Source organism: Benincasa hispida, chromosome 9 (genome assembly GCF_027475165.1).
Source record: "Benincasa hispida cultivar pf3 chromosome 9, pf3_genome.v1.1, whole genome shotgun sequence".
NCBI lineage: Eukaryota > Viridiplantae > Streptophyta > Magnoliopsida > Cucurbitales > Cucurbitaceae > Benincasa > Benincasa hispida.
This window is the reverse complement of record NC_143486.1, coordinates 4,064,514-4,089,170: the sequence shown is the minus strand read 5'-3', so window position 1 is coordinate 4,089,170 and position 24,657 is coordinate 4,064,514. Positions and strand designations below refer to the sequence as shown.

The 24,657-nt window shown below is 34.9% G+C and overlaps 1 protein-coding gene across 1 annotated transcript; it reads right to left on the bottom strand.

Moving 5' to 3' along the window:
* Nucleotides 1-9,347: 9,347 nt before the first annotated feature.
* On the bottom strand, nt 9,348-23,804 carry LOC120086061 (nuclear pore complex protein). The gene is made up of 24 exons (XM_090318199.1): nt 23,569-23,804; nt 22,459-22,820; nt 22,272-22,341; nt 21,365-21,478; nt 20,852-20,885; nt 20,616-20,741; nt 20,116-20,274; nt 19,770-19,862; nt 19,509-19,676; nt 19,122-19,220; nt 18,566-18,798; nt 18,429-18,486; nt 16,771-16,859; nt 15,821-15,952; nt 15,486-15,608; nt 14,367-14,465; nt 14,071-14,259; nt 13,389-13,563; nt 13,070-13,226; nt 12,760-12,962; nt 12,154-12,295; nt 11,786-11,946; nt 10,321-10,437; nt 9,348-9,660 (listed from the first exon to the last, which is right to left on the bottom strand). Exons 1-24 carry the CDS (start codon nt 23,646-23,648, stop codon nt 9,595-9,597), a joined length of 3,249 nt encoding a protein of 1,082 aa, XP_090174325.1. The 5' UTR covers nt 23,649-23,804; the 3' UTR covers nt 9,348-9,594.
* Between the last annotated feature and the right edge of the window lie 853 nt (nt 23,805-24,657).

The following is a 24,657-nucleotide window of genomic DNA, read 5'->3' as shown; positions in this document are numbered from 1 at the left end:
AGTGTGGCCACTATGTTCAAGATTTGAAATCAGCTCTTTAGGGAGCAATCTATCTACTTACCCCTACTTCCGGGAATGAGTGAATTTCGTCTTGTGTAACTGAGTTCTCAGCTCCCCAATCAGACTAATCCCCAAAAAGGTAGACTTGTCGAGTTGGTAATCTGGCCACTCTCATCCATACTAATCAAAGGATCGCCCTCAAAGACAAGAGTTCCCAAAACACTCAGGATTAAGGTCATGTTACCTATAGTCGTTTAAGTGAGATGTAAGTCTCAAATATCAACGGCGTTATATAAAGAGACGAATCATCTAATGGTCCGGTCTTATACACTCTTTGTATAGGATACCCCCGCTCGTATGTCTCCACATGAATGGTCAGGATCAGACTATCTGTAGTAGTTCACAACACTTGTAAATCTCTACAAAGTGGGTCGTATCCGTAGTGTCACCAAGATAAGGTATCCCTCCTTAATCCATATACTACCGACCTTTTAGGTTATTACTTAAGGCATGATCCACCTGTATATCTCATATACATGCTTAAGTTTACATACAATAACCATGAATCTTTGTTTATTGGATACGAGTACATGCAAATAAAATAACTCTTATTTTATTAATAATAATGTGTACAAAGTTTACAAACTACGAGACTCCGGGAGAATTAGGACACCAATCCCAACAATAATTTGTTAGAAGATGCATAATTGTTTTGTATGTTTGTGAATGGCTTTAATTCTGTCACAATGGCTTGGAAAGATCTTGCTTCTACTAATGGGTTCTCTTGGATAAGAGTTCTTGCAGTTTCTATGTGGTTGTGTTCAAAATTTGGAGATTCGTTAATGCATTTTTTAATGGTTGTTTGTGAATTCAAAGAGAATTTAAATAGTACGTAATTTTGAGAGGAATGTGAAGAGTTTCAGTCTTCAAAGGTGAGAGATCTTTTGATCTCTTCTTTATCTTCTTTTTCTATGTAATTGCATGCTAAATTAAATCAAGTGTTTATGTTTCCGTTCTCTATTTGATTATATGTTTTGTAAGACAAAATTGGGATACGAATCCTTTCTGCACAGAGTGTTATCTACTCTTTCATTAATAACTAATATAAATAATTTGTATGATTTCATCAATCTTCAATTATGACTAGCGTTAAACCTTTTAAATGTCGACAAACTGAACGACAACAATTATACGAGTTAGAAAAACACTATAAACATTGTGCTAATAATCGATGACCTAGGGTTTGTCTTTGTTGAGGAATGTCCTTAAGTACCTGCAAATACCCGCTGCTAGAGCACCTTGAAATGTTTGGAATGCATATGATAGATGCGTCAAGGCAAACAAAAAGGGTCGAGCGTATATTTTGGCCAGCTTATCTTACGTCTTGGCCAAGAAGCACGAAAATATGATCACTGCATGTGAGATCATGGATTCGTTGAGGGAGATGTTTGCACGACCATCCACACAACTCCAACATAACACTCTGAAATACATTTTCAATTCCCATATGAAAGAAAGGGTTTATGTTCAAGAAAATGTTCTTAACATGATGGTCCATTTTAACATGGGTGAGATGAATGGGTCTGTCATCGACAAAGCCAGTTAGGTTAACTTACATTTTGGAGACTCTACCTAAGAGTTTTCTCCATTGCCTGTCACCATGTTAAGATGTGGATCTGATTCTTTTTCCATTAAAGTGTTACAAATGATCTTATCCTAATCATTCATGTAGAGACAATAGAAGATGTGGACAAAGATGAATAGATCAAAGATATGGATCTCAAAATGGAGTTCATGTACTTCAATTCAGTCAGGTACCTTATAGATCAACCTGATAAGGTTAAACTTATAGATTGCAAATTGATCTACAAGGGAAAATGGTGTTGGTGGTAGGGTGCAGACTTTTAAGGCTAGACTAGTGGCAAAGGGTTATACCCAGGTTGAGAGAGTTAACTGTGAGGAATCTTTTTCACCTGTTACGACGTTAAAGTCTATCCGAATACTCTTGTCCATTGCCACATATTATGACTATGAGATTGATAGATTAATTAATTAACTCTATAATTAAATTAATCACCCTTCATTAACTGTTGGTCACTCCATTAAAGACCGACAACTACACTCTTCACACTATAGATATATAACCAATCAACGTGGCACTGACCATTCATAAATTGCTCGTAAGAAAAGTTGGGTTAAAATTACCATTTTACCTCTGCAATTACATCTAACTCCTTAAGTACCACTAGTCTCGCTAATGAACAATTAGTCATAGTCCAACTATAACTGAACCTCTCTCGAACCAGGAGAGAGTGTGGTGCCACATTGTGCAAGACTCAGAACCAGTCTTTAAGGGAGAAATTGTCACATCCCCCTCCCGAGTCGATCCTTCAACCCGAAAAGAAGTGTGAGACCATAGATTTTAAGGATTTCTATTGTTTAGGACTTTATGTTTATACATATATTTCATTTTTAAACATAAAACATAACCGAGGTAATTCAGTTGAAAATGTTTATACAATACATTAGCGTTTATCTATTTATTATCGTACATCTAAACACTCATGCTACCACTATCCAAATAGAATGATTTCCGCAATCACTCCGATAATTGGTCCTAATTCAATTTCCGCACCCTCTTCCTGTTACTTGGGGGGAGGTTTAGGAAAACATTTGAAAATCATGAGCGAGAATGCTCAGTGAGTGGTAAGTTTTAAACCAAATAATAATGACTTTTCAAAATAATTTTCTGGGAAACCAACATCACAACATAAACTATCATTCAAACATATGTACGTACTGACAATTCGTGAAACCAGATTGACATGATCACGATATTCAACAATACATACTAAATCCCATAGACTGGTTTGAGGAAACAATTTCTAGTACCCCAAACAACCCATCGAATGTGCACATGTCGACCATTTCTGCTAGACATAACTCGGGTATGTGGATAATCCCAGCCAGATACACTGACAATTTCAGTCCAACGTCCACGAAGTATGCTAATAATATCCGAGTACAATTTCCAATTTCCAATCAAAGTGATAAGAACAAACATCCAAACCAAGACTCACAGAATAAACAGTCATCCAAACAAAAGAACAATAATTATAATTCAGGAAAACATATATTTTTAGATTATGCCAAATTTACCAAACTGGTACAAATATATAATATATCCAAACATTCAAAAATATCAACCACTCACCATTTTTCCTGATCGGTTTTCCGAAGTTTCTTTAACCAACTTCTTGTCCTATTTCTCCTAAATTCAAATTCCTTCTTTTTCAAAGAATTTCAAAATTAGCCTATAATTCTTTTCAATAATCCCAATCTTATTCACCAATAACTTTAAGAGTTTAGAAAAACTAGCTTACCTTCTATAACTAGGCTTGACTTATTCCAAAACCATTCGTTGAAGGTTATCTTGGCAAATTGGTGGGTGTTAAGCTGTAGGGTGGTTGCGTTTGGTGCATAGGTGGGCTGGAACGCATGCAGCTGGGCGGTAGCATTTGCACAGAGCAGCACTGGGCGACAAGATGTGTGCAATGTGTACTGAAGTGTGTTTATGCGTTCGTTCAAATGCATCTGGCAGGGCGCCCGCAAGCACTTGCATTGGCAAGGACACACGGCAGGCTAAACGATAAGTTTACACGATCAGCCTATCCGATCAGCTGGCCACTTGACTTCCAACGCAAGCTCTTCTTTCTTCAACGCCTCAGTTGGGACAGTAGCCCGAGACTTTCCTCTATACTCCCTTCTAAGGACTTCCTTACTAACTTTACTCAAAAGGCACGAGTGGATTGTGAGAGTTGTTCGTCTCAACTTATCCTATTTATAGGTCTCTCAAGTCCTTCCCAGCTTGACATCTCCAGCTTAACTGGATGTCAATGTGCCCTCAACTTGCACTGCCCACGACAACCCTTTGCCACCTTGGTCCGCAAGTGTCTTCCTTTCCTTTAGCCAATGCTTTAGCTTTCCTTTGCATGCCCTCACGTGCGCCCACCTCAAATCTTGTCCATTCCATCCTAAATTTCCAACTAACAACTCGTAGTTCCAATTCGTCGAACACTTAAGCCGGTGTATCACCCACCGTTTGTCCTTCGAATCATAGCTTAACAGCCCATAGCCACGTGCACAAGACCAAAGTATTCACCACCTAAACTCGCAAGTCTTTTGTGTGTCACAAGCCCCATCAACGCATAGACACTACACTATAGCTCTTTCACATAGCTTCATCATGTAGCTCTTTTGCGTACTGCATGCCCATCGTCGCATACCTCACGCACGCTGCCTCGCTCCATCGCATAGCTCTAGCGTGCATCAAGTAGCTAGTGCATTGTGCTCATCGTCACATACTGGTCCACACGCATGCCCAGCCTCAATTGCTTAGCTTTGCGCTCATCGCTTATCGTCTGGCACTATCGTGCAGCCTCGCAAGCAGCTATGTGATCGCTCTTACTCAACACCCTAATGGCTCACACTCGGCGCCTTGTGTCCCCTCTCGCGCGACTCCATGCGTGCGGTCGAGCGCTCATGCCTTGCGTCTAATCATCCTGCTCATGTGTGGTCAGCGCCTCGTTTACACTCGTTGCTCGGTGACCCTTCCTCACAATGCTTATATCATGCGCCCAAGCTTCCGCGCATCACTTAGGCTTAACGTCTTCCTTGTGCCAACGCCCAACACACCTTGCCCATATGCATACTAACCTTACAAGCCCCTTAGTTGCCGCATACTTTATCCACACCCAACGATATTCCAATGTGTGATCAACCTACTCATGCCAACACTTGGCCAGTGCATTGACGCTCACACTTTTCTTTGCATCAACCTACAATACCTATAACCAACGTATGGGGCCTTCATACGTGCACCTTTCTAAGTAACATAGATCAATGTTAGATGTTTATATGTTTAAATACTTAGTCAAATTTATTTCCTAAAACCTTCACTTTAATAATTAGTCCCTTAGATTAAAATTTTTCATTGACCAAACTTTTAATTACACAAATAACACTCGAGGTCTCACAGAAATTTATCTACTTACCCTAACAATTGAGAAGAATTAAATTTCTTCTTGTGTAGTTGTATTCTCAGCTCCCTAATCAGACGAATCCCCAAAATGATAGGCATATTGAGTCGGTGAATCTAGCCACTCTCACCCATGCAAATCAAAAAACGCCCTCATAGGAAAATTTTGGGTTAATGCAACTAAATGTCAAATAAAATAACACTTATTTTATTAAATAAATAATATGTTTGTAAAAATACAATTTACAAACTGCAAGACCATGAGATTTAGGGCATCGACCCCAATACTTTATTGATAGAAATTGAAAGTTGCATAAGAGAATTATTAGTTTCTCTCAAATTGAGAACCGTAGAGGGGAAACAATAGGAAAAGAGATGGAGAAATGTTTGAAACAGTGGGTATTGAAAAGGTTTTGACATTAACTATTGATAATACTTCATCAAATGATACATCCATCGGTTACTTAAAGAAGTGTTCTAAACATGGGTTAATGTTGAATGATGATTTATTGCATGCTAAATGTTGTGCATATATATTGAATTTAATTGTTTGTGATGGCTTGAAAGATGTGATGATTCATTTATTCAAATTCGAAATGTCGTGAGATTTGTTAGATCTTCTCCTGTTAGACTTGCTAAATTTAAGAAGTACATTGAAGAGGAGAGCATATCTAGTAAGAGTATGTTGTGTCTTGATGTTCAAACTAGATGAAATTTTGCATACTTTATGCTTGATGCACCTAAAAAGTTTGAAAATGCATTTGAGAGGTTAAAAGACTACGACACAGTTTACATGAATGAGGAGAGTAAACCAACCACCCAAGATTGAAAATTTGCTAGAATATTTATCAAATTCTTGTCTGTATTTTATGAAGTAACTGTTAGGTTTTTAGGGTCTCTTTATGTTACTTTCAATACAATCTTCCATGAGATTAGTATTATTTAGAATTGCATAAGAAAATATTCAAGTGTAACTGGTCCTGAAATTTTTCTTTTGCGTGAAATGGTAATGAAAATGCAAGAGAAGTATGATAAGTATTAGGAGAAAAGCGAGAAAACAAATTTCCTTTTGTATGTTGCTTTAATTTTGGACCCACGTTACAAGATGAATCTTTTATGTGCTATCTGAACCAATTGTTTGACACGAGTGCGGCTAAGTCGAAAATAAGGTGGAGAATTTTTTTTTAGAAAATTGTTAAATGAATATAGTTTGTCAACTGTTAATCATGGTTCATCTTCATGTCCAAATATGAGTCAATCTTCAGTTTGTACGGGTAGTAACTCGACGACTACATCTAGTACTACTTCTTCTACTATTAGTATTGCTTCGTAGGTTTTTTGTTTTGATTTTGAAGATATGGAAGAAGATGATACCTAAAGTGTGGATACAAAAGTTGAGATTTACTTGAGTCTCGTATTAAACGTGTGGAGAACTTTGATATCTTAGAGTGGTGGAAAGGAAATTCCTCTAGATATAAGGTTCTTAACAAAATTGCACGAAATCTTTTAGCAATTCTAGTATCCATAGTTGCTTCTGGGTTTGCATTTTGTACTAGTGGGAGAGTAATCGATCCTTTTCGTTCCACGTTAGCTCCAACCACAGTTGAGACACTTATATGTGCACAAAATTGGTTACATTCAAAAGTAATTAGCATTGATCTTCAAAGATATTTGGAGGATATTGTAATTGTTGAAGAAGGTTTGTATCTTTGAACATTCTTTCAAGACTTCAAATATATTATTTATATAATTATTATGTTAATAAGTTCATCATTTTTTTAGACTTCAAAGCAGGTTTAGAGGCGAAAAGTAAGGAGAAGAACGAGAAGAACGAGAAGGAGAAGGTGGCTTGAACAAGTTTGCTTTTATGTGACTTAAAACATCGAAAGTTTGTTATTGTTGGAGAACTTTTATGTAATTGTTGAAGAACTTTTGTGTTATTATTTGTAGAATAAGAAGATTTATGTTTGTAGTACTTATATTTGGACTTTGAAACTTTTGAATTTATTGTTGTTGTCAAACTAGTAGTGTAACTCAAAACTTTGAACGTTGTCATCTGGACTTTGGAACTTTTATGTTATTGTTTAAACAAAAAGTTTTATGTTTGTAGTACTTATATTTGGACTTTGGAACTTTTAATTTTATTGTTGTTGTTGTGTTGAATTAGTATTATTATATTGATAGAAGTCTAATAGACTAGTATTACCTAATATTTGCTAATTGTAATTGTTATTATTAAACTTTAAACTTATTCATTTTTGTTGTCTTGGAATTTCAAATTTGGTTTTCAAAACATAAAAATATATTTTGAATACAAGAAATAATTTGAATTCATTGTTTGATTGAATTTAAATTTTAAAATTATATTCAGAAAAGGTTGTAAGAAAAAGGGAAAAATTAGAAGGAAATTTCAAATTAGAAAATTATGAAATAGGGAAAAAAAGAGAGAAACAACTATCCAATATTGCAAAACTGAACTGAACCAAACATGCGACTTGATTCGTTTTCAAAATTTCAAAATTTGCGGTTCAATTCGGTTTGAGCTCCAAACCAAACCGAACCGTGAACACTCCTAAGCATCTCTACTCACCACCATTTGTAATCAACCCATTACTTTAGCTATAAAATTCATTCAACGCATTCATTAGGTATTCATTGTGTTAAGATCAATTATCATGTTCAAACATATTGATTTAGCTGATAGTCCTTGTTTCGATCCTAGACTCACCAGGAACTCTAGTTAGACTTATACTTGGGCTTAAGTAAAGTAAACATTGCGTTCAACATAGATCATTTATTTCATTTACCAACCAAGACACGATAAAAGGCAATCTTTAATCGTAACCATTTCAAAATGCAACAGACATTTTGTTATATTTATAAATACTTTGATTTATTCTTCTATATTTGAAAACAATCCTATATTTAATGGTTAATTGTATAGATTTAAATAATGCAGAACTTTGAATAAAAAATATGGCAAAATGAGCACAACTCAAGCATACAAAAATATGTTCGATCAACTACAAAATTAGAAGTTTAATTTTTTCTCCCCATATTGTAAAATAAAAATAAATCAATAAAGAACATTGTCTTTTTGTTTTCAAGTTTTATATGGTAGGAAGGATGATTGAATATTTAAGACTACAAATGTTCTAGAATGTTAAATATTTATTTGGATCCGCAGAAAAAAACACAAAATATATATATATTGTTATACATTAAAAATGTGTTTGTTTACCAATTTTAGTCGGGGTGAATTTTTACTAAACAGTCAAGTAAAGAGGTCTAGAAGTTAATTAATAGTATTGAGACATTATGAGTTATTTAAGCCCCATTTTATAATCATTTGGATTTAATTTTTTTTTTAAAAAAAATTAAATCTACACATACTACTTTCAACTTCAATTTTTTTTATTTCTTATCTACTTTTTACCAATGGTTTGAAAAATCAAGTTAAAATTTGAAAACTAAAACAAGTAGCTTTTAAATTTTTTTAAAAAAATTGACTAAGAATTCAACTATTGCATATAAGAAAGATGCAAATCATCGTAAAAAATTAGAAGAAAATAGACTTAATTATCAAAAACCAAAAACAAACTGCGAAATGATTATAAATGAGGCCTTAATGTTAATCCTGGATAAAAAAATAAAATAACTTCAAAATATTTGTTGTTGAACTGAAAAAAGAAAAAAAAATCTATCCATCCCATTGAATTTTTGGGCATTGCATGGTTGTTATATATATATATTTATGTATTATATATGTATATATGTATGTGTGCACGCGCAAATAACTAATTCAGCAAATAACCCAAAACTATATGACCAATAAAAATTATATTTCCTCAAAAAAAAATTACCAATAAAAATTATAAATATAATTGTCCCTAATAAACATGGCAAAAATTAAAACATTTTTTAATTTCAATCACTTAGAACCCATTTGGTAACTTTTTAGTCATTTAAAATTAAGTTCATTTGCTCTCAATTTCTTACTATAGTTTTCAAGTAAAAGAATTACTCTTAACGAAATTCTAAACTAAAAATAATAAAATTTGACTTGATTTTTAAAAATATTAGTAGAAAAATAGATAACAAAACAATAAATTTAGAAGAAAAAATGGTGTTTAAAGACTTTATTTTCAAAAACTAAAAACTAAAAATCAAATAATTACCAAACGAGACTTTAGCAAATTTGTTCTGATCTCAAAATATAACATAGCCACATGTTCTAGCACTTTTCTCGACCAAATATTTCATTCATGACAACAAATAATCTAAGTAGATGCAAAACGCCTACCCAACATAGATATTTTTATGGTATTTTCATAAATTTGAAATTTCTAACATTTTTTTCAACAACAAATAATCTAAATCAATGCAAAACACCTACCCAACATAGACGTTTCGATGATATTTCCATATATTTGAAAATTTAAACATTTTTTTCGACAACGAAGCTTATAACACCTGAGTGGTGATATAGAATGGAACTTTTTATCCAAATGTGTATTCAAAACAAATGACTACGCAAAGATTTAAACATCTCAAAGTCAAGAAGAAAGCTCTCCAACCTCCATTTTGCGTAATGTGTACTCTCTCTCAAGTATCAAAAATTCCTGCAATTGAGAATGCAATGTCAAACCCTGATAAAATTTTGACAACGGCAGAGTCACATACAAGTTTGAAAGAAGAAAAGGAACAGATAGGAGCATTTGGCTCACTAAATGGAGTTAACAAGTCTTCAGTCAGTAAGTTCATGTTTTGGAGGTAGAGTTATGAGATTGAATTTCTCGATAATTGTAAAAAATAGATTAAAAAATGGTTGGTAAATGTGAAAAGTAGAGATAAAGGGGAAGATTGAGTTCCTTGATAAATGTGAAAAGTATAAAAAATGAAAAGATTGAGTTTCCTGATAAATGTACAACTTCAATAGTGTTTACTATTTAAGTTGGGTTGTTTACAACAAAACTTCATAATGGTAAAGTAACACATTAAACAGCAGCGTTTTGTCTTTTGTTTCAAGTTTTGTTCAGTGTTTTTAATCTTTAGTTGAATGGTATCGTTTCTATTTTGCATCCACGATCATCGCTCTCTTCTCAATTATATTTCGACTTCATTGAATAATAGAAGTAAGTTTCTAGAGCATTTCAATTCCACTTTTGTTCGTCTTTCACTAAATTTTCTGTGATGATAATAAATGCACGGTAAAAACTGGCAGAAGGCCAACATTAAGGTACCAGATTGCTTTTATTATGATAAAGTTAATTGAGAGATACCTCGAATTGTTGCTGGCTGAACAAATCAGAAAACCCAGATTCAGAGCTCGCCACGAGTTCGATCAAATTATCATGGCATTTGGGTTCGAATCCCAACTCCATCAGAGCCACAGAAACCTGAAAATAAGGTAACAAAAAATAAGGCTGAGTAATTATTAACCGGTTCAAAGGAATAGAAAGAAAGTTCAGTGTCTTGTTGAATATCTCATTCTCCGATTTTCAGAAATCGTGTAAGCAAAAATTATCGATATAAAAATGCCAGAATGCTCCTATAAATAGGTAGAGCTCATAAATACTGCTGATCTAAGGAAAACAAACCACATATATCTCGTTTTTTTAATTATCTGAAAATATGTCCCCAAGGGTCAGCTCCCTTGGCAAGGGTTAGCAGTCTCTTCGTCATACCAGCTTAGAGGTCCCAAATTTAAAAACTTGAGTGAACTTAATACCAAAAACTCTTGATGTCTCTTGGGTCATGGCCTTGGGGTGAGGCGGGTGCTCGGGGTATTAGTGAGCAAACCCCGACTCCCGATTATCAAAAATATGTACATATCAAAAAATATTTAAGCCAACTTTTGCACATCTTGACAAATCTCACAAGATGCCTCACTAGTCACTACCCATAGTTTGAACCTATTGCTTCTAAGTCCATTTGTTTTAGTTTTACCAGCCCAAATGACTGCCAAACTCATCCAAAATGGTTTTTACTAGATAGAGAGACCAATCTGTTAGAAATAATTTTGATTTCTAATATTCATTCATATAATTTAAATAATTGATAATTAGTATTGTCATACACACGGTGATAATTAGTATAGTATTGAAGAGACGACTATAGGGTATAAATCCCTCCGTCCCATACCGTAAAATTTAAAAGTTTGTGTGGTGTTTTGTAAAGTTGGAAAAATAGAGGGGTTTTTATGTTTTGTTTTTAAAAACTAATCCCAAGTAGTCATTCAAGATCATGATTAGTTATCCATGTAGTGGAGTTGGTAGTTACTTGGAATGCGGGTGGTTACCTAAGTTAGGGGAGAGTGGAGTAGTTGCCTATATACATAGACGTGATAGACAGTTCTTCTCATATGCTCTCTCTCAATCTCTGAGTAGTTAATAATTCCAAAAGAATAACACACTCTTTGTCAACTAAGGTTTAATTCATTGAATTGAACAAGCCTTTATATCATCAAAGAGTAAATTAAAGAATATACGGTATTGGAATCGGAGAACATTGATTTAAAGAATTTTGGATATTCATCATGGAATGATCAAGCAAGTGTTCATTCCTTTACCATATGTATCTAGGTTGATTTAATTATCCTATCCCATTGGTGATGACCGCTTCCGCATTTGAGTCTAATCGATGCTAATCCATATTATTAATGATAAGTAAATGGTAGGATGAGTATATAATAGAAGTAAAAAGCAGCTCGAATATAAAGTTCATTCGCCTCGAAGAAGTATTTACCTGCATGCATCGGAGAATAACTTCTGGAAGGCAGCACTGACGACATAGGCCTTGCACAATGTATGCTGCCGGGCATTCTAGTGAACCATCTTCATTTGAAGACCATGCATCTAGACGCAAGACCTCCAAAGTGACTCCAGCTTGAAAACCGCGAAGCTCACCTACAACATATTATAGTCATACTTGCTTAATGCACCTTCTTTTTCTGTTAAAAGAGGCGGGGGGAAGAACTAAGAGAGGTCCACATCTCAGATTTCATCATTCAAAGGCCACAAGAACCAAACCCACATTTACTAAATCTCAACAGAATAGCAATTAGTAACTGATAAGTAAGATACTGGACCTGCAGGTGCAATAGTACTTCTCACCTTTGAATCCAGCTGCCATGATACCACTAAGAATGCCACCATCATTAACTTCGCGATGCCCAAGCCCATCGCCTGGTGCTGCTAAACAGCGAAGCACAATCTCAATACAGAAACCTTCCCCTGATGGAATGGAGACATTCACCTGCATATTTGAAGTACATGCAAATTTTTGTAACTTGACGAGTTTTTCTTTTTTTCTTTTCCTAATAAGAAATGAGGATATATTTGTCTAAATGAAAAGATTATAAAATATGATAGAACTATTTGACAAAAAAAATGATACGAACAATCAACAGAGCACAATAAAGCATCCCACTCTCCTCCTTCCATCAGCCAGGCCAAACCTGACTCCATTCCGTAATTTAAAATTTGAAAGGGACCCTACTTAACCATCCCGAATACAAAGTATAATAGGCTAGTGATCTAAAGCAAATATGGGGTTCAGAGACTATCTAAAGCGATGAAAAAAAATAGAAGAATACACCAACAGATACATCACATCACAAATTAACATAATGATGATGATGATAAAATATTTCTTTATCTCCGTTTCTCATCCAGAAAAATAACAGAAAACTAACAATAGATCAAATTTAAGGAACACACCACCAGTTGCCGATTTAATATGATCTCCTCAGTAACTGATGCGTAAAGGGAACTTGTTAAGGTTGTGCATGTGGCGGCTTCAGGGCACAAACATTCCCCAGAAGGTAAACAGAGCATGACAGTGGCATGCAATTCAAGATAAACAGGCTCCATTGACTCATAGAGGTGATCTTCTGCAAAACCCAACCACGGACTTTCTTTCTCTACGGAAAGGAAAAAAAATTGCAGAAACATCATGAGCAGTGACAATAATGAGTAGAATACCTGGCGTTATTAACAATGAATAGGGAAAAGAATCGATAAAGCATACTAAGTAACAATGAAAGTGAGGAATCGAGTGTCTCATTAGCAGCTTTAATGGATCTTTGTTTTTCTTCCAATGAGAGATCGAGGGAAGGCGCTTCATTATTCTCCAACTCAATTTTGAGCCAGTTGCGATATGTTGCATCACAAGAGAAATATTCACTCTAATGAAGATAAAAGTTTTATTAGATGAACACTAATCAATAATCAAAACAGGTAGTACAGTAACAATGACCAACATGTAATTACAAGAATTGGATAGATTATCGAAGCATGTAGTACAATAACAATGACCAACATGTAATTACAAGAATTGGATAGTATACCCAATCCTGGAACTCTTTTAAGTTCTCCAGAACGCCATTATCCTCCAATGCACTAAATGTTTCTGAATGCTGCCTCAGAGGTTCAGCAAGAAGACTAAGTAACTTGTGTGCACCATTAGGCATTGACGGAATTCTCCACATGGATATCAGAGCAAACTCTCTGAACAAGATGTTGCTATAAAATAACACAAGATTGAAATTCAAAAGTTGTAGAAAGCAGCAGTGTAATATATATATATGCATTAACCATAGGCCAAATCCAACATCCACATATTACAACCACAATGTAGGCATACAGTTAATACAATAACCGCTCAACCTACACTTGGACTAGTATACAGAAAAGTGCAAGAAATCAGTATTGCTTCATTGCTCCATATAATTTTTTTAGGAAAAAAATTTGCAGTATTAATTATCTTCAAAATCAAATGTAACTCCAATAAAGCATAAGGGCATCACCCCCAGATTTGCAAGGACCAATCAACATTCATAATTTATCATGGTAGTCAGTGTTCCAGAAAGTGTACCTAGGAGCTATGCACTCCCAGGACACCTCACTTCAAAAGCCCTCGTTTTTTCAAACAATTTCCCAACTCTACTACATTTGGTCACAAAAAAAAAAAAAAAAAAAAAAAAAAAAAAACCTTGGATATCACGGCAACAGCAAACTACTATCATTTACCTATGTGCCAATCCTCGGAGAAGAAGTTTGGTGCTAACATCTTTGACATTAGCAATTGTGGAAGGAGGGGTAAAGCAGACCCACTGGACAACCATAGCTTTCTGAAGACTCTGCAGGCGATGTTGTTCTACAGCATCTGATAACTTATCAGAAGTACCAATTTTTGTCTCCCGAGATCTTGACAATACACTGTTCAAGTACATCACATATCCGCGTAATAATTATAAACAACATCAGATCAGGTGAATTTCAGGCTTAAATATGCAAGTATTAAATCAAGTTAAATGCAAAAACACCTTTCAATAATCTCTTCAAAACTGCCCTTTGAATCACCGTCAGGAGAAAATGGCAAATATTCAATAGCAGAGAGAAAGATCTTATACTTGACTTGCACGCTGTGAACAAGCAAAAAAGTATAGACATATGTTAATCATAGTACACGTGAATATAATCCCCTGAGAGACAAATTCCCCTTGTTCAACAGAGACTAGGCATTGCAAGATGGATCAATAATTAGAAGACTCGGGTTGCAGTATACTTTTGTACCCAAAAAAAGGCAGCAATACCAGCTAATAAATACAGACCATTCTTTTGGAACGGGTTTTATGGACCTTTAAATAAAGACTATTGCAAAAAGGAAGGGGAAAGATTAAAAAAATAATACAAAAAAAAAGTATTCGAGTACAAATGAGTTTCACTTCTGTCCAATTTTATTATCATTATTAGTCTTTCCCATGATTCATATGTAATATTATTTTCATAATAACCAGTTATTCCGTGGTCTCCATAAATAATACACACTATGACGATGCACACATGGCAGTATTCGTTTGCACTATCATCTTCATTTTCATATTTGTCTTTGCCATTGTCATATTCATCACCATGATAACACTGCTACTATTACTTTAGAACTCAAGGACACAAATGTACAACCTATAGAACAGATCATGTTCAAGTAAGGTCGTTATTACTGCTGCTACTACTATTATTATTAGTAACATTAATCAACCCTAGCAGCCATCTCTCATCAGTATTGCTATCTCAGAACTGTGCTAAACACTTGAAAAACTACTATATATGGGACCTCTTCACAAACGATGATGTCAAATCAGGAAACTGAAAACATGATTAAAAGAGACGATAGTATTGCAAAACATCTTGAGATACAATATGGCCATATAACTTCTAACATCCACCAAAAAACTAAAGAAATTAAAAAAAATACTAAAAAAATTAATGTCCTCTTGCTAAGAACATATGCATTAAAAGCCAAATTAGATTAGTCAAAGAACCACAATTCCTTCTTCAAGATAAATATAAAATCACATAGAGAACCTCTAATCCACATGCCTTATCATGTAACATGCAGATTGAAAAACCAAAACTTTTTCAACTGTAAGGATTTCAATCACCTGCTGGTGAGCCTAAGTTCCATCATGTGCACAAAGAGGTCAATACACCGATGGCTTGCTAGCTGAGAAGCGTACACACCAACCAGCTCCTCGTGTTGCATCGAGAAGAGAAACATGGCATACCTGAAACCCATAGTAAATTATCTATTGACTCAAAATTATATCCTCGTGACATGCTCTAAGGCCATTTCTATTATTTCACGAGAATGGCAAAAGTTACAAATTCTTTCATTTTTCTCAATGAAAGAGCAGTATCTTACCAAAATAAATAAATAAATTTCATCTCACATCTAAATATTCTATATTGTCATCTAAACAAGAAGCTTTTTACCTACATGTGTAAAATAAGATCCCCAACATTCATGATCTTCTCTCTGAAGATATCCTTCATTTCTTCAGCAAGCAAATACCGAAGCACGAGCACTAAATGAGCACCAAACCGTATCATTTGAGGATCACCATGAGGCCTAACAAAATCCAACGTGCAATTATAATTCAATCAACTGTATCAGGACACCAAGCAAATACACCTGCTATTTCTGCTTGGCAATTTGAATTTTAGTATTAAGCCTTTTTTAAATGCTAGTATGAGCTGTAAACGTCCAAACTGGGCAGAAATTTAGGTGGTGAGTTACAATCACCATTAATCTAGTCATATAAGTAAAAAGTTATTGAGTTGCCCCTGATATGAGTAGGCTCCTCCAATCAAGCTAGTCTCCTATTATAACAGAAATGGCCAAATGGTTTAGGGTACAAAATTTGTTACCACACCAGAATCATAAGATGCTTAATGTTGTTGATTGGAGATGCTTAGAATTTTTGGAAAGTGTTAGAGAATTAATGTTGTAGTGATGAACCTCTTATGCAATGTATCAATTGCAAGAATATTCTGTTACTCCATTAGTCTTCTGCAGTCTATTTTCCTATTCATTTCATTTGTTTAATAAAAATACATAAATAGATTATTGGACGGCAATGAATGACATTCAAAAGAACCATAAATGAGTACAAGTAGAACTCAAGTTTTCTCAATTGCAAAATAACTCTTGCATCAATTGTAATTAATAATGGAGAGAATCTTAAAAATGCATATATTCATATACTACTCACTATTATCTCTCTAAAAAAACCTTATAAACCCTGTCGATATTTTTCCATTACTGACCAATTTATAAACAGCTAAAAAGTGTCTACCTAATAATAAATATGCAACAAAGAATGGGGGAAAATATACCAGATCTGTCACAAATGACATTTATCTGTAATAACAAAGACATAACATGACCTGAAAACATCTTGGTCATCTTCTGAAGGTGCTATCCAGGACCAGATTAGGTCCAAAAGACGAGGAATGTCTCCAAGCATCAAGATCATCTGAGAAAACATATTATAAAATGTAAGATGGAATTTGTTTTTCCTTATGTTTTAACAGTAAGCTGCAGAAGGATAACAAAAAGATCTATACTCTGTTTCATGTGAAAATCATAATGGGATGACTAATGAGAGAGCTAAAGAAAAAAGGACAACAAATTAATTTCCTATCATGTAAAATTAAAAATAAAAGATGCCAACAAGAGCGTAGCTCAACTGACATAATGTTTATACTATCAACCTCGTGATTTGAGGTTCGATTCCCCCACTCCACACTTTAATTACAATCTCTCTTCAAAAAGAATTAAAAATAAAAGACAGCAATTAGGTTTATTTGCACATCCTAAAACTTATGATTTAAAAATAAACATTAGGTAAATTGATTAATAACTATTTCATAGTAAGCTATGAATTTTTTTTCCTTATGTTTTAACAGTAAGCTGCAGAAGGATAACAAAAAGATCTATACTCCGTTTCATGTGAAAATCATAATGGGATGACTAATGAGAGAGCTAAAGAAAAAGGGACAACGAATTAATTTCCTATCATGTAAAATTATAAATAAAAGACAGCAATTAGGTTTTTTTGCACATCCTAAAACTTATGGTTTAAAAATAAACATTAGGTAAATTGATTAGTAACTATTTCATTGGAGTAGCAGGCACCATTTTCCTGTGCACGTAGGGAACTACATAACTCTGTTAAGAAGGTGAGAAGTGAGTGAAAGGTGAGTGGGGGAGGTAAGGAAGGGTGTAGCTTTCTTTTGTTATATGCAAAATTCTGTTATTAATAGAATGCCAATGTTAGTACATGAGTAGGGAAAGTTTACTCAAGTGCGATGCTGTACAGAGTAGTAGTCAGGAAATCGGTAAGGGAGAGCTGGGAACTCTAGCTTTTAGAGATGAGTACAAACTGCACTGACGATTAGTGGAATCAAAACTCTACCCCGGTGATGCCTATAGGGACGAAAGTAGATAACTGGGACTATGTTGGTAGAGGGAATTCCAGCTGAACCAATTTTACAGCAAGGAAACAAGGAAGAAACTAAAGAATCTAGCAGTCAGCTAGGGAGAACTAACTGATGCAACAGTAACTGAAACGACTGGTGAGCTCCCACCAAACTCAAGCTCCATCTGAGAATGATACCACAGCACAGTTAAATACCAAGAGTGAAACCTTATGTAGGAAGGTGCCGACAGATGCCAACTGTAGGGCCGACAAATATGAGGTTTGTGTTTCCATCCAGAGGAGAAATTTTCAGCAGGACACCAGTTAGAAACAAATGGCGAAACTCTCTTCCTAACTCCATTAATCTACTGTCATCAAATAAAGGCAATAAATCTTAGTGCTTTTTCAATTAAAAAATGGCACACAACCCCAAGCCAAACCCAGGCCACAAAACAGTCTTGTACACCGTCAAAATAGAATGCCTACGAAATTAACCAGCCATCACAATAGAAATAATTTAAATAAGTTTGCCCTTCCACATGTTACCTCCTTGGTTTAGTTGCACTATTTAACAAGTAAAATCTCATAAAACTATCTTGGTCACTCCAATTAAATCTAGAATACCTGAATTTGCCGCTGCTGCTCTTTGCATCCACGATTTACATTTTCATGCACCATATCACTGGATCAAGAAAATGAATGGACCTTACATTTTGAACATCACATCACTCATGTGTAGTAAAATTATATTGTATAGGTACCCTGAATGGAGTTTTTGGAGAAGGACAGAAATTTGGCGTGGTTGCTGGCTCAGAACTGGAAGTGGCCAACTTTCTGGTCCATCAGAAGCCTGAAGGTTTCTATCACTTTGTCCTGGACTTCCATCTACAGTGTCTATAATGCTTTTAAAAAGATCCATCTTCTCTTGTGAACGAGTGAGTTCAAGATCTACTTGAACATCTAGCCACGACTTTGCCATTGCCCAGCATGCTGACTGCATGCAAACGGATAGTCCCAGAGCATTAAATTGTTTTAAAACAAATTGATATTATCGAAGGTCACCACAAAAGTCTTAGGAGAACTCTTTTCCATTATACTAAGTCAACACAAAATGTTAGCCAATAGCATTGGTAAATCGATAGCCACAACGAAACTATTTAAAATATATATATATATGAAAGCCTCATCGACCTCCCACGCCATTCATAAATTGATTAGCAGTTCTGTTCACATGCATCCCAAATGGTGAAATGGACAGAGCGCAGAAGTTTCAGTTAAACATTCTAAAATTTGCTGAGATTACTCTGACAAGCATACCTCCCAATCTGTGCATATAGGAAGTACACGCTTCAAATTTCCACATTGAACAGCATACACAGCAGCCTCATACTTCCCACCATCTACTTCTGCAATTTTCTTCAACAATTGCACAGAGTATAAGTAGAAGTAATAATCAAAGAAATTGAAAGAAAAGAATATCTATAAACAAGAATACAGAAAACATCTACTATTCAATGCCCATCTTCAAACAAGTAATAGCATGATCGTTAGTGAGCTCATCAGAAGTATACAATTATGATTGTACATATTTACCATCAACCATCAGAGAGAGATTACATAAAGAATTACAGCAAATAAAGAATTACACAAGTAACTTCGAAACAGCAAATAAAACCTACTGCCTCTTGAAATAACAATGATTACCTCAGATGCACAATAAGAAGCCCATTTCCAAAGACGCCATTGGTGGCCAATTCCACTTTCTAGTTCAATAGCTTGTAGAATTCTGTTTTTTCCATTCCTTACCAAGGCATCAATGGAAGGAAAGTGTTCCAATCCACTAAAAGGACACAAAGTTGCAGCTCTCCACGGCTGCCAACAGGTTATTAGATGTATCACGGGATGAAAGGTGATAAACCAGAGCACTGGAAGGCAAGAAGCCATAGCTCTCAGAGATTTGTTTACCTGTCCTGCCGACCGGCAGAGATCACATGCTTCTTTCATTCTCCCAGCTTTTATAAGAGTCCAGGCATCTTCTAAAAGAGATTCATCTTGTTTCTGTAGAGAAAAACATAAATTGCTGATATACTGCATACAAAACTAAAGCCAGTCATATGCGTCTATTTTCCAGTCTAAGTTTGTCAATCTTTCTTATATGCACTCACGCATGTGCCAAACTACACATCCAATGTAAGCATGGATGACAATTAATACATGAGTTTTGGTGTATCAATAAGATGTTTTTTAGATATGGTTCAATAAGATGTTTTTTATACTATTCAAGGCCCAATTTTGCATAATAAAATCATACTCTGTCATCTGGCAGTTGATGAGCATGTTCACGTGTTGGAGCATCAAAATCCAAGTGATGAATAGCATTTGTGTTAGAGGTCCCTTTCTTGAGAGACCGCTGTGTATTATGCCAAACTCCAGAAGATGGAAGATAGGTGCCAACATGAGACCCACGAATCTGTAAAATCATATACAAAAGGTCAAGGAAAATTGGCTACCCCTAGTAAAAGTTTTTCAAGTCACCAAGATTTAGCTTTTCAGGATGTATCTCAGGCACTTGACTGCCTGAATGATGTTTCAAGTCTGCTTAGCAATGTTAACCATTATAAAACATATCACGTCAGTGACAGCTACTACTAAAAATCTGTCATTTGACAGTTAGCATAAAATATCATAGCTCTAGTAGGAGCAGGAGACTCATAATTAAATACAGCATTAATTTTGAAATATATTTCAACCATACTATAGGGTATGGCTTACGGTAGTATATCAAGTAAAGTTGTCAAAAGAACTCATCACCTTGCTTTCCAGATCAAGTGCTTTAGAGGCTAAACCTTCCAGCCACTCAACAATTCGAAGACATAATTGAGCTGTATGGTCTTCTGAGACAAACTGGCAGGCCTCCAAGTGTGACGTTGGGGGAAACTGCAACAAATCGATAGCTTCATTTAGGTTCTTCAAACACAAGTAATGTTTCAAATGATATAAAAATTGCTTATTTTTATATGGAAGAAAAGGATGAAAAAATACATAACCACAATTAGATCTTTAGGCGTCTCTTTCGTAGCTGCAAGAACGAGATACCAATATTAATTCCAAGGTCAAATAATGAAATATTTTCAATTAAAAAAAACACCAACATGTATTATATATCTGAGTGAGTGGGTGAATTAACCTCCTTCAACTTTATGAGTACAAAAAGGGGAGATAAGACATCCACCCTGCTAGCCAAAATGAAAAGAAAAATATACTAATTGCCAATTGGCAGCAATTAGAGAAGGGGGCAAATTACAGAAGAAGTAATTTAAAGGACACCAGAAAGAAGCTTTAGAAACATATCAGGTAAACAAGCCAGCTTCACATCCACAAAGAATGTTTGCAGGGAAAATTTTAATCATGCAGCAAGGGTTAGAGCCACACATTTGCTGCCATTTAGACAGAAGAATTGAACCAAGATCCACGAAAACATACATGAAACAGAAAACACATATTTGGACACAGATACAAAATACAACTTTTAAAAAGTTATCGAGAAAGAGATATTTCCTTTCCCATACAGGTACCACAAAAGGGACCACGAGGCAGCTTCATCTACAAGAAATTGAGCCTTTTGCCTCATCAATTTGTCTTCAATAAAGCGGTGCTGAATGTTGGAACCATACCTAGCAGAAAAGAATAAAGAATAGACAAAATCACAGTAAAAATATGCCAGCAATATAAAGGGATAAGTTGCTTAAAGAATTAGTAACAATCAACAGTTATGTCAAGGTTATGTCAAGTTTTCAGCATGCACAAATCTCCTGAGGATATTCATTGGTTATGGTACATTGGTAGGATAGTACTAGTAACCACGTCCTTCTTCAAAAGAGGCTCCTTTTTAGATCAACATCCCTAGAATGCTGCCTATATGTAAAAGAGATTCAGAACCTGAGGTAATTTCCTCAACGAGGTCTTTTGCTAGAAATTTAAGGATTTTCTTACTGTATAATTTCAGGTGGCAGATGGATCTCCCCCACAATTTCAACCCCCTTCTTTCCTCATTTCTTGAAGGTCATCCTTTTAAAGGGATAGGAAGATCTTATAGCTTCAATTAGTGAAAGTGTCCCCTTGGTTGACGTGGCTTGATAGAAACAACAGTCTTCAACAAGAAAGAAATTTCTCTGTGGTTTCTTAAACAATGGAATTTGTACAATCTCTTTTGCATCATTTGGAAGAGTTTTTTCATTTTATGTAACCATCTCACTTTGGGTTTTGACTTTTCTTCCCCCTTCTTTTGTATTTCATACCCTCAACAGAATTCTATCTTATCCCCCACAAACATCTAAATAGGCGATAAAATTTTAAAGAGACACTACACAAAGATGAGCATAATGTAATCCATCCAACTATTTGAGAAAACCAACAACAAGATGTCTATAAAATAATTCAAATGATGGACCATAGAGGGAAGAGTACCTTATCGACTCTGAAACATTACGACAAGAACTCTCAAATCTTAATATCAAGTCTGGGATAGACATCAATCCTGACAAAATATCGCGAGTGAATGAGACATAAAGTGTACCCTTTTTCAAACACACAGTCTATACCCAAAGGGAGGACAAACATAACAAGCAAGAAATATGTTGGACATAATTAGAACCTTGAATTGAAGAGTCCATTAGAGATGCAAAAAAGGTATAAGTTGAATCTCCACTATTAGATAATGGGTCGTTCTCATGCTTGCAAGCCTTCAGTGAGTAGCGAACTGAATCAGGACCAAGAGATACTGCTGAAATTTCCTGGCTATCAATTGATAATCTTCTTTTAGAAGCAGAACTTTCCTTTAATGGTGTTGCTTCCAGACGATCACCATCAAGGCTTTCAGCCTCTTCTCTAAAATTTTCAAGAAGCAGTGCGGCATTTGTTGGACTATGGAAACCCTGTCCATCATATAAAATCCTAGACTCGCTGACTGTTGAAGATGAAACTTCCTTGGAAGGTGATATGTTTGATGGCCTTTTCCTGCATAAGTTCCGTGCTAAGTGCGGCATTGCATAAAAAATGGTGAATATAACAAATATGGGTAAGGAAGCTATATAACGAGTTTTTTTATAGTGAAAACCCCACTTCCATCAAGAAAGGCTGCAATGGCAAGGCAAAGTCCAACCCAAAAAATGTACACCGAAACTCAAATATGAAATTATTAGCACATTAGATATGATATGTGCCTTGTTCTTCCGTGTTAGATAGCAAAAGAAAGGATGGAAGGTTAATTTTCCAAATAACTGCACATAAAGCAGGTGTATACCGGCACCGGCCATCCTTGATAACCCATTAACACGATCAAAAAAGAAAAATAATGTACCAATTTCAGATTAAGGTATAAGCCATCAGGTGCATACCCAAATACTGTCAAGAAGCTCTACTCCATAACCAAACATAATATCCCATTAACACAATAAGCACTAAACCAATTACACCCATCTATACAGATTACAGAGAAAGTAAAAAGCAATGCACTCGAAATGCTATTAACGCAATAAGTTGAAATTGAGCAATTGAAAGCATTTGAATCAAACAAATTTCAATGAGCAGATTAAGACCACATAGTTTGCTTTTACAACCCCACTAAATAGGTCAGTTAATTGAAACCTCTACCCAAGAAATGACTTCCGTTCGAACTAAAATTGACTTCAAACTGAGTAAAAGACGTATTTTCTCGTTGCCAGTAAGAAGAAGCAACAAAGAGAAAGGAAACCGGCGAATGCACCTGTAGCGACGGAATCGCTCCCGAATGGTGAGGTCTTCGGGATCAAAGTAGCTGGGAAAAGCGTCCATTTCTTCGCCCATACTAGAATATGAATCTGGCTTTCCTCTCAGAAAAAACACACAGGATTTTGGTGATTCGAGGAAGAGACAAGCAAGCGCGGGAGTGTTGGGCAAAAACCTCTGAGGTTCAGTCAATAAAACCCTCGCTCACTTCAAGCGTTAAACCGGACCAACGTCAAACATGTCCCTCAGTCCAACCAAAAATTATTGAGAAACCTTTTTTTTTTTAGTCAAATTTAAAATTATATTTGATTTTTTAATTGAAAGATTGTTTTGACGGATAGAATTGTCGAAAATATTTTTTAAATATGCTAAAATATCAAAATCTATCAATTATTGACATCTATAAATGTAATATTTATTAGTGATCTATAGTGTTTATCACTATCTATCGGATAGACTATCACCGTTTATCACTAAAAGATAATGACATTTTGCTATATTTATAAATATTTAGTTCTTTTTTTTATTTAAAAACAACCCTTTTTAATTTGTTATTAATTTTAAGATGTTACATTTTTAACATCAAATTTGAGTTTAGCTATCATACTTGTATCCCCAAGTTTTCATTGATGCTTCCTTAAATTCCCTATCAATTACTTTATAATATCATGAAGTGAAAGTTTAAACTTAATTAAATAGTCTTTTCTAGCCAAATGAATTCTAACGATGATGAAAAACTAGTGAAGGTGAATCAATTACAATTCTTTTAAATTAATTAATTGATATTAATACTAGTGACTAAAAACAAATATTTATTGAAAAATCAAAGTTTATTGTGTAAGTCATATAATAATGATCCGAATGGAAACAAAACTTATATAGTCCAATGGTAAAAAATAAGTAACATTTTACAAACCATATAACGAACAAAAATTAAACTCATAACTTTGGGTTACTAGTACTCAAGAATAAAAAAAATATATATGGTTACAAATTTAAACTTTCTAAACTTATGGACTAAATGAAAATAAAACAAAAATCTAGAGACCAAATATGTGATCGATGACTTATTCACTAAGACATACTT

Coding starts and splice junctions, on each gene's coding strand:
- LOC120086061 (XM_090318199.1), bottom strand. CDS start 23,648: ATGGGCGAAGAAATGGACGCTTTTCCCAGCTACTTTGATCCCGAAGAC. Junction 22,342..22,458: donor AATGGACTCTTCAATTCAAG/GTTCTAATTATG, acceptor ATATTTTGTCAG/GATTGATGTCTATCCCAGAC. Junction 12,963..13,069: donor CTCACTTTCATTGTTACTTA/GTATGCTTTATC, acceptor TCCTTTCCGTAG/AGAAAGAAAGTCCGTGGTTG.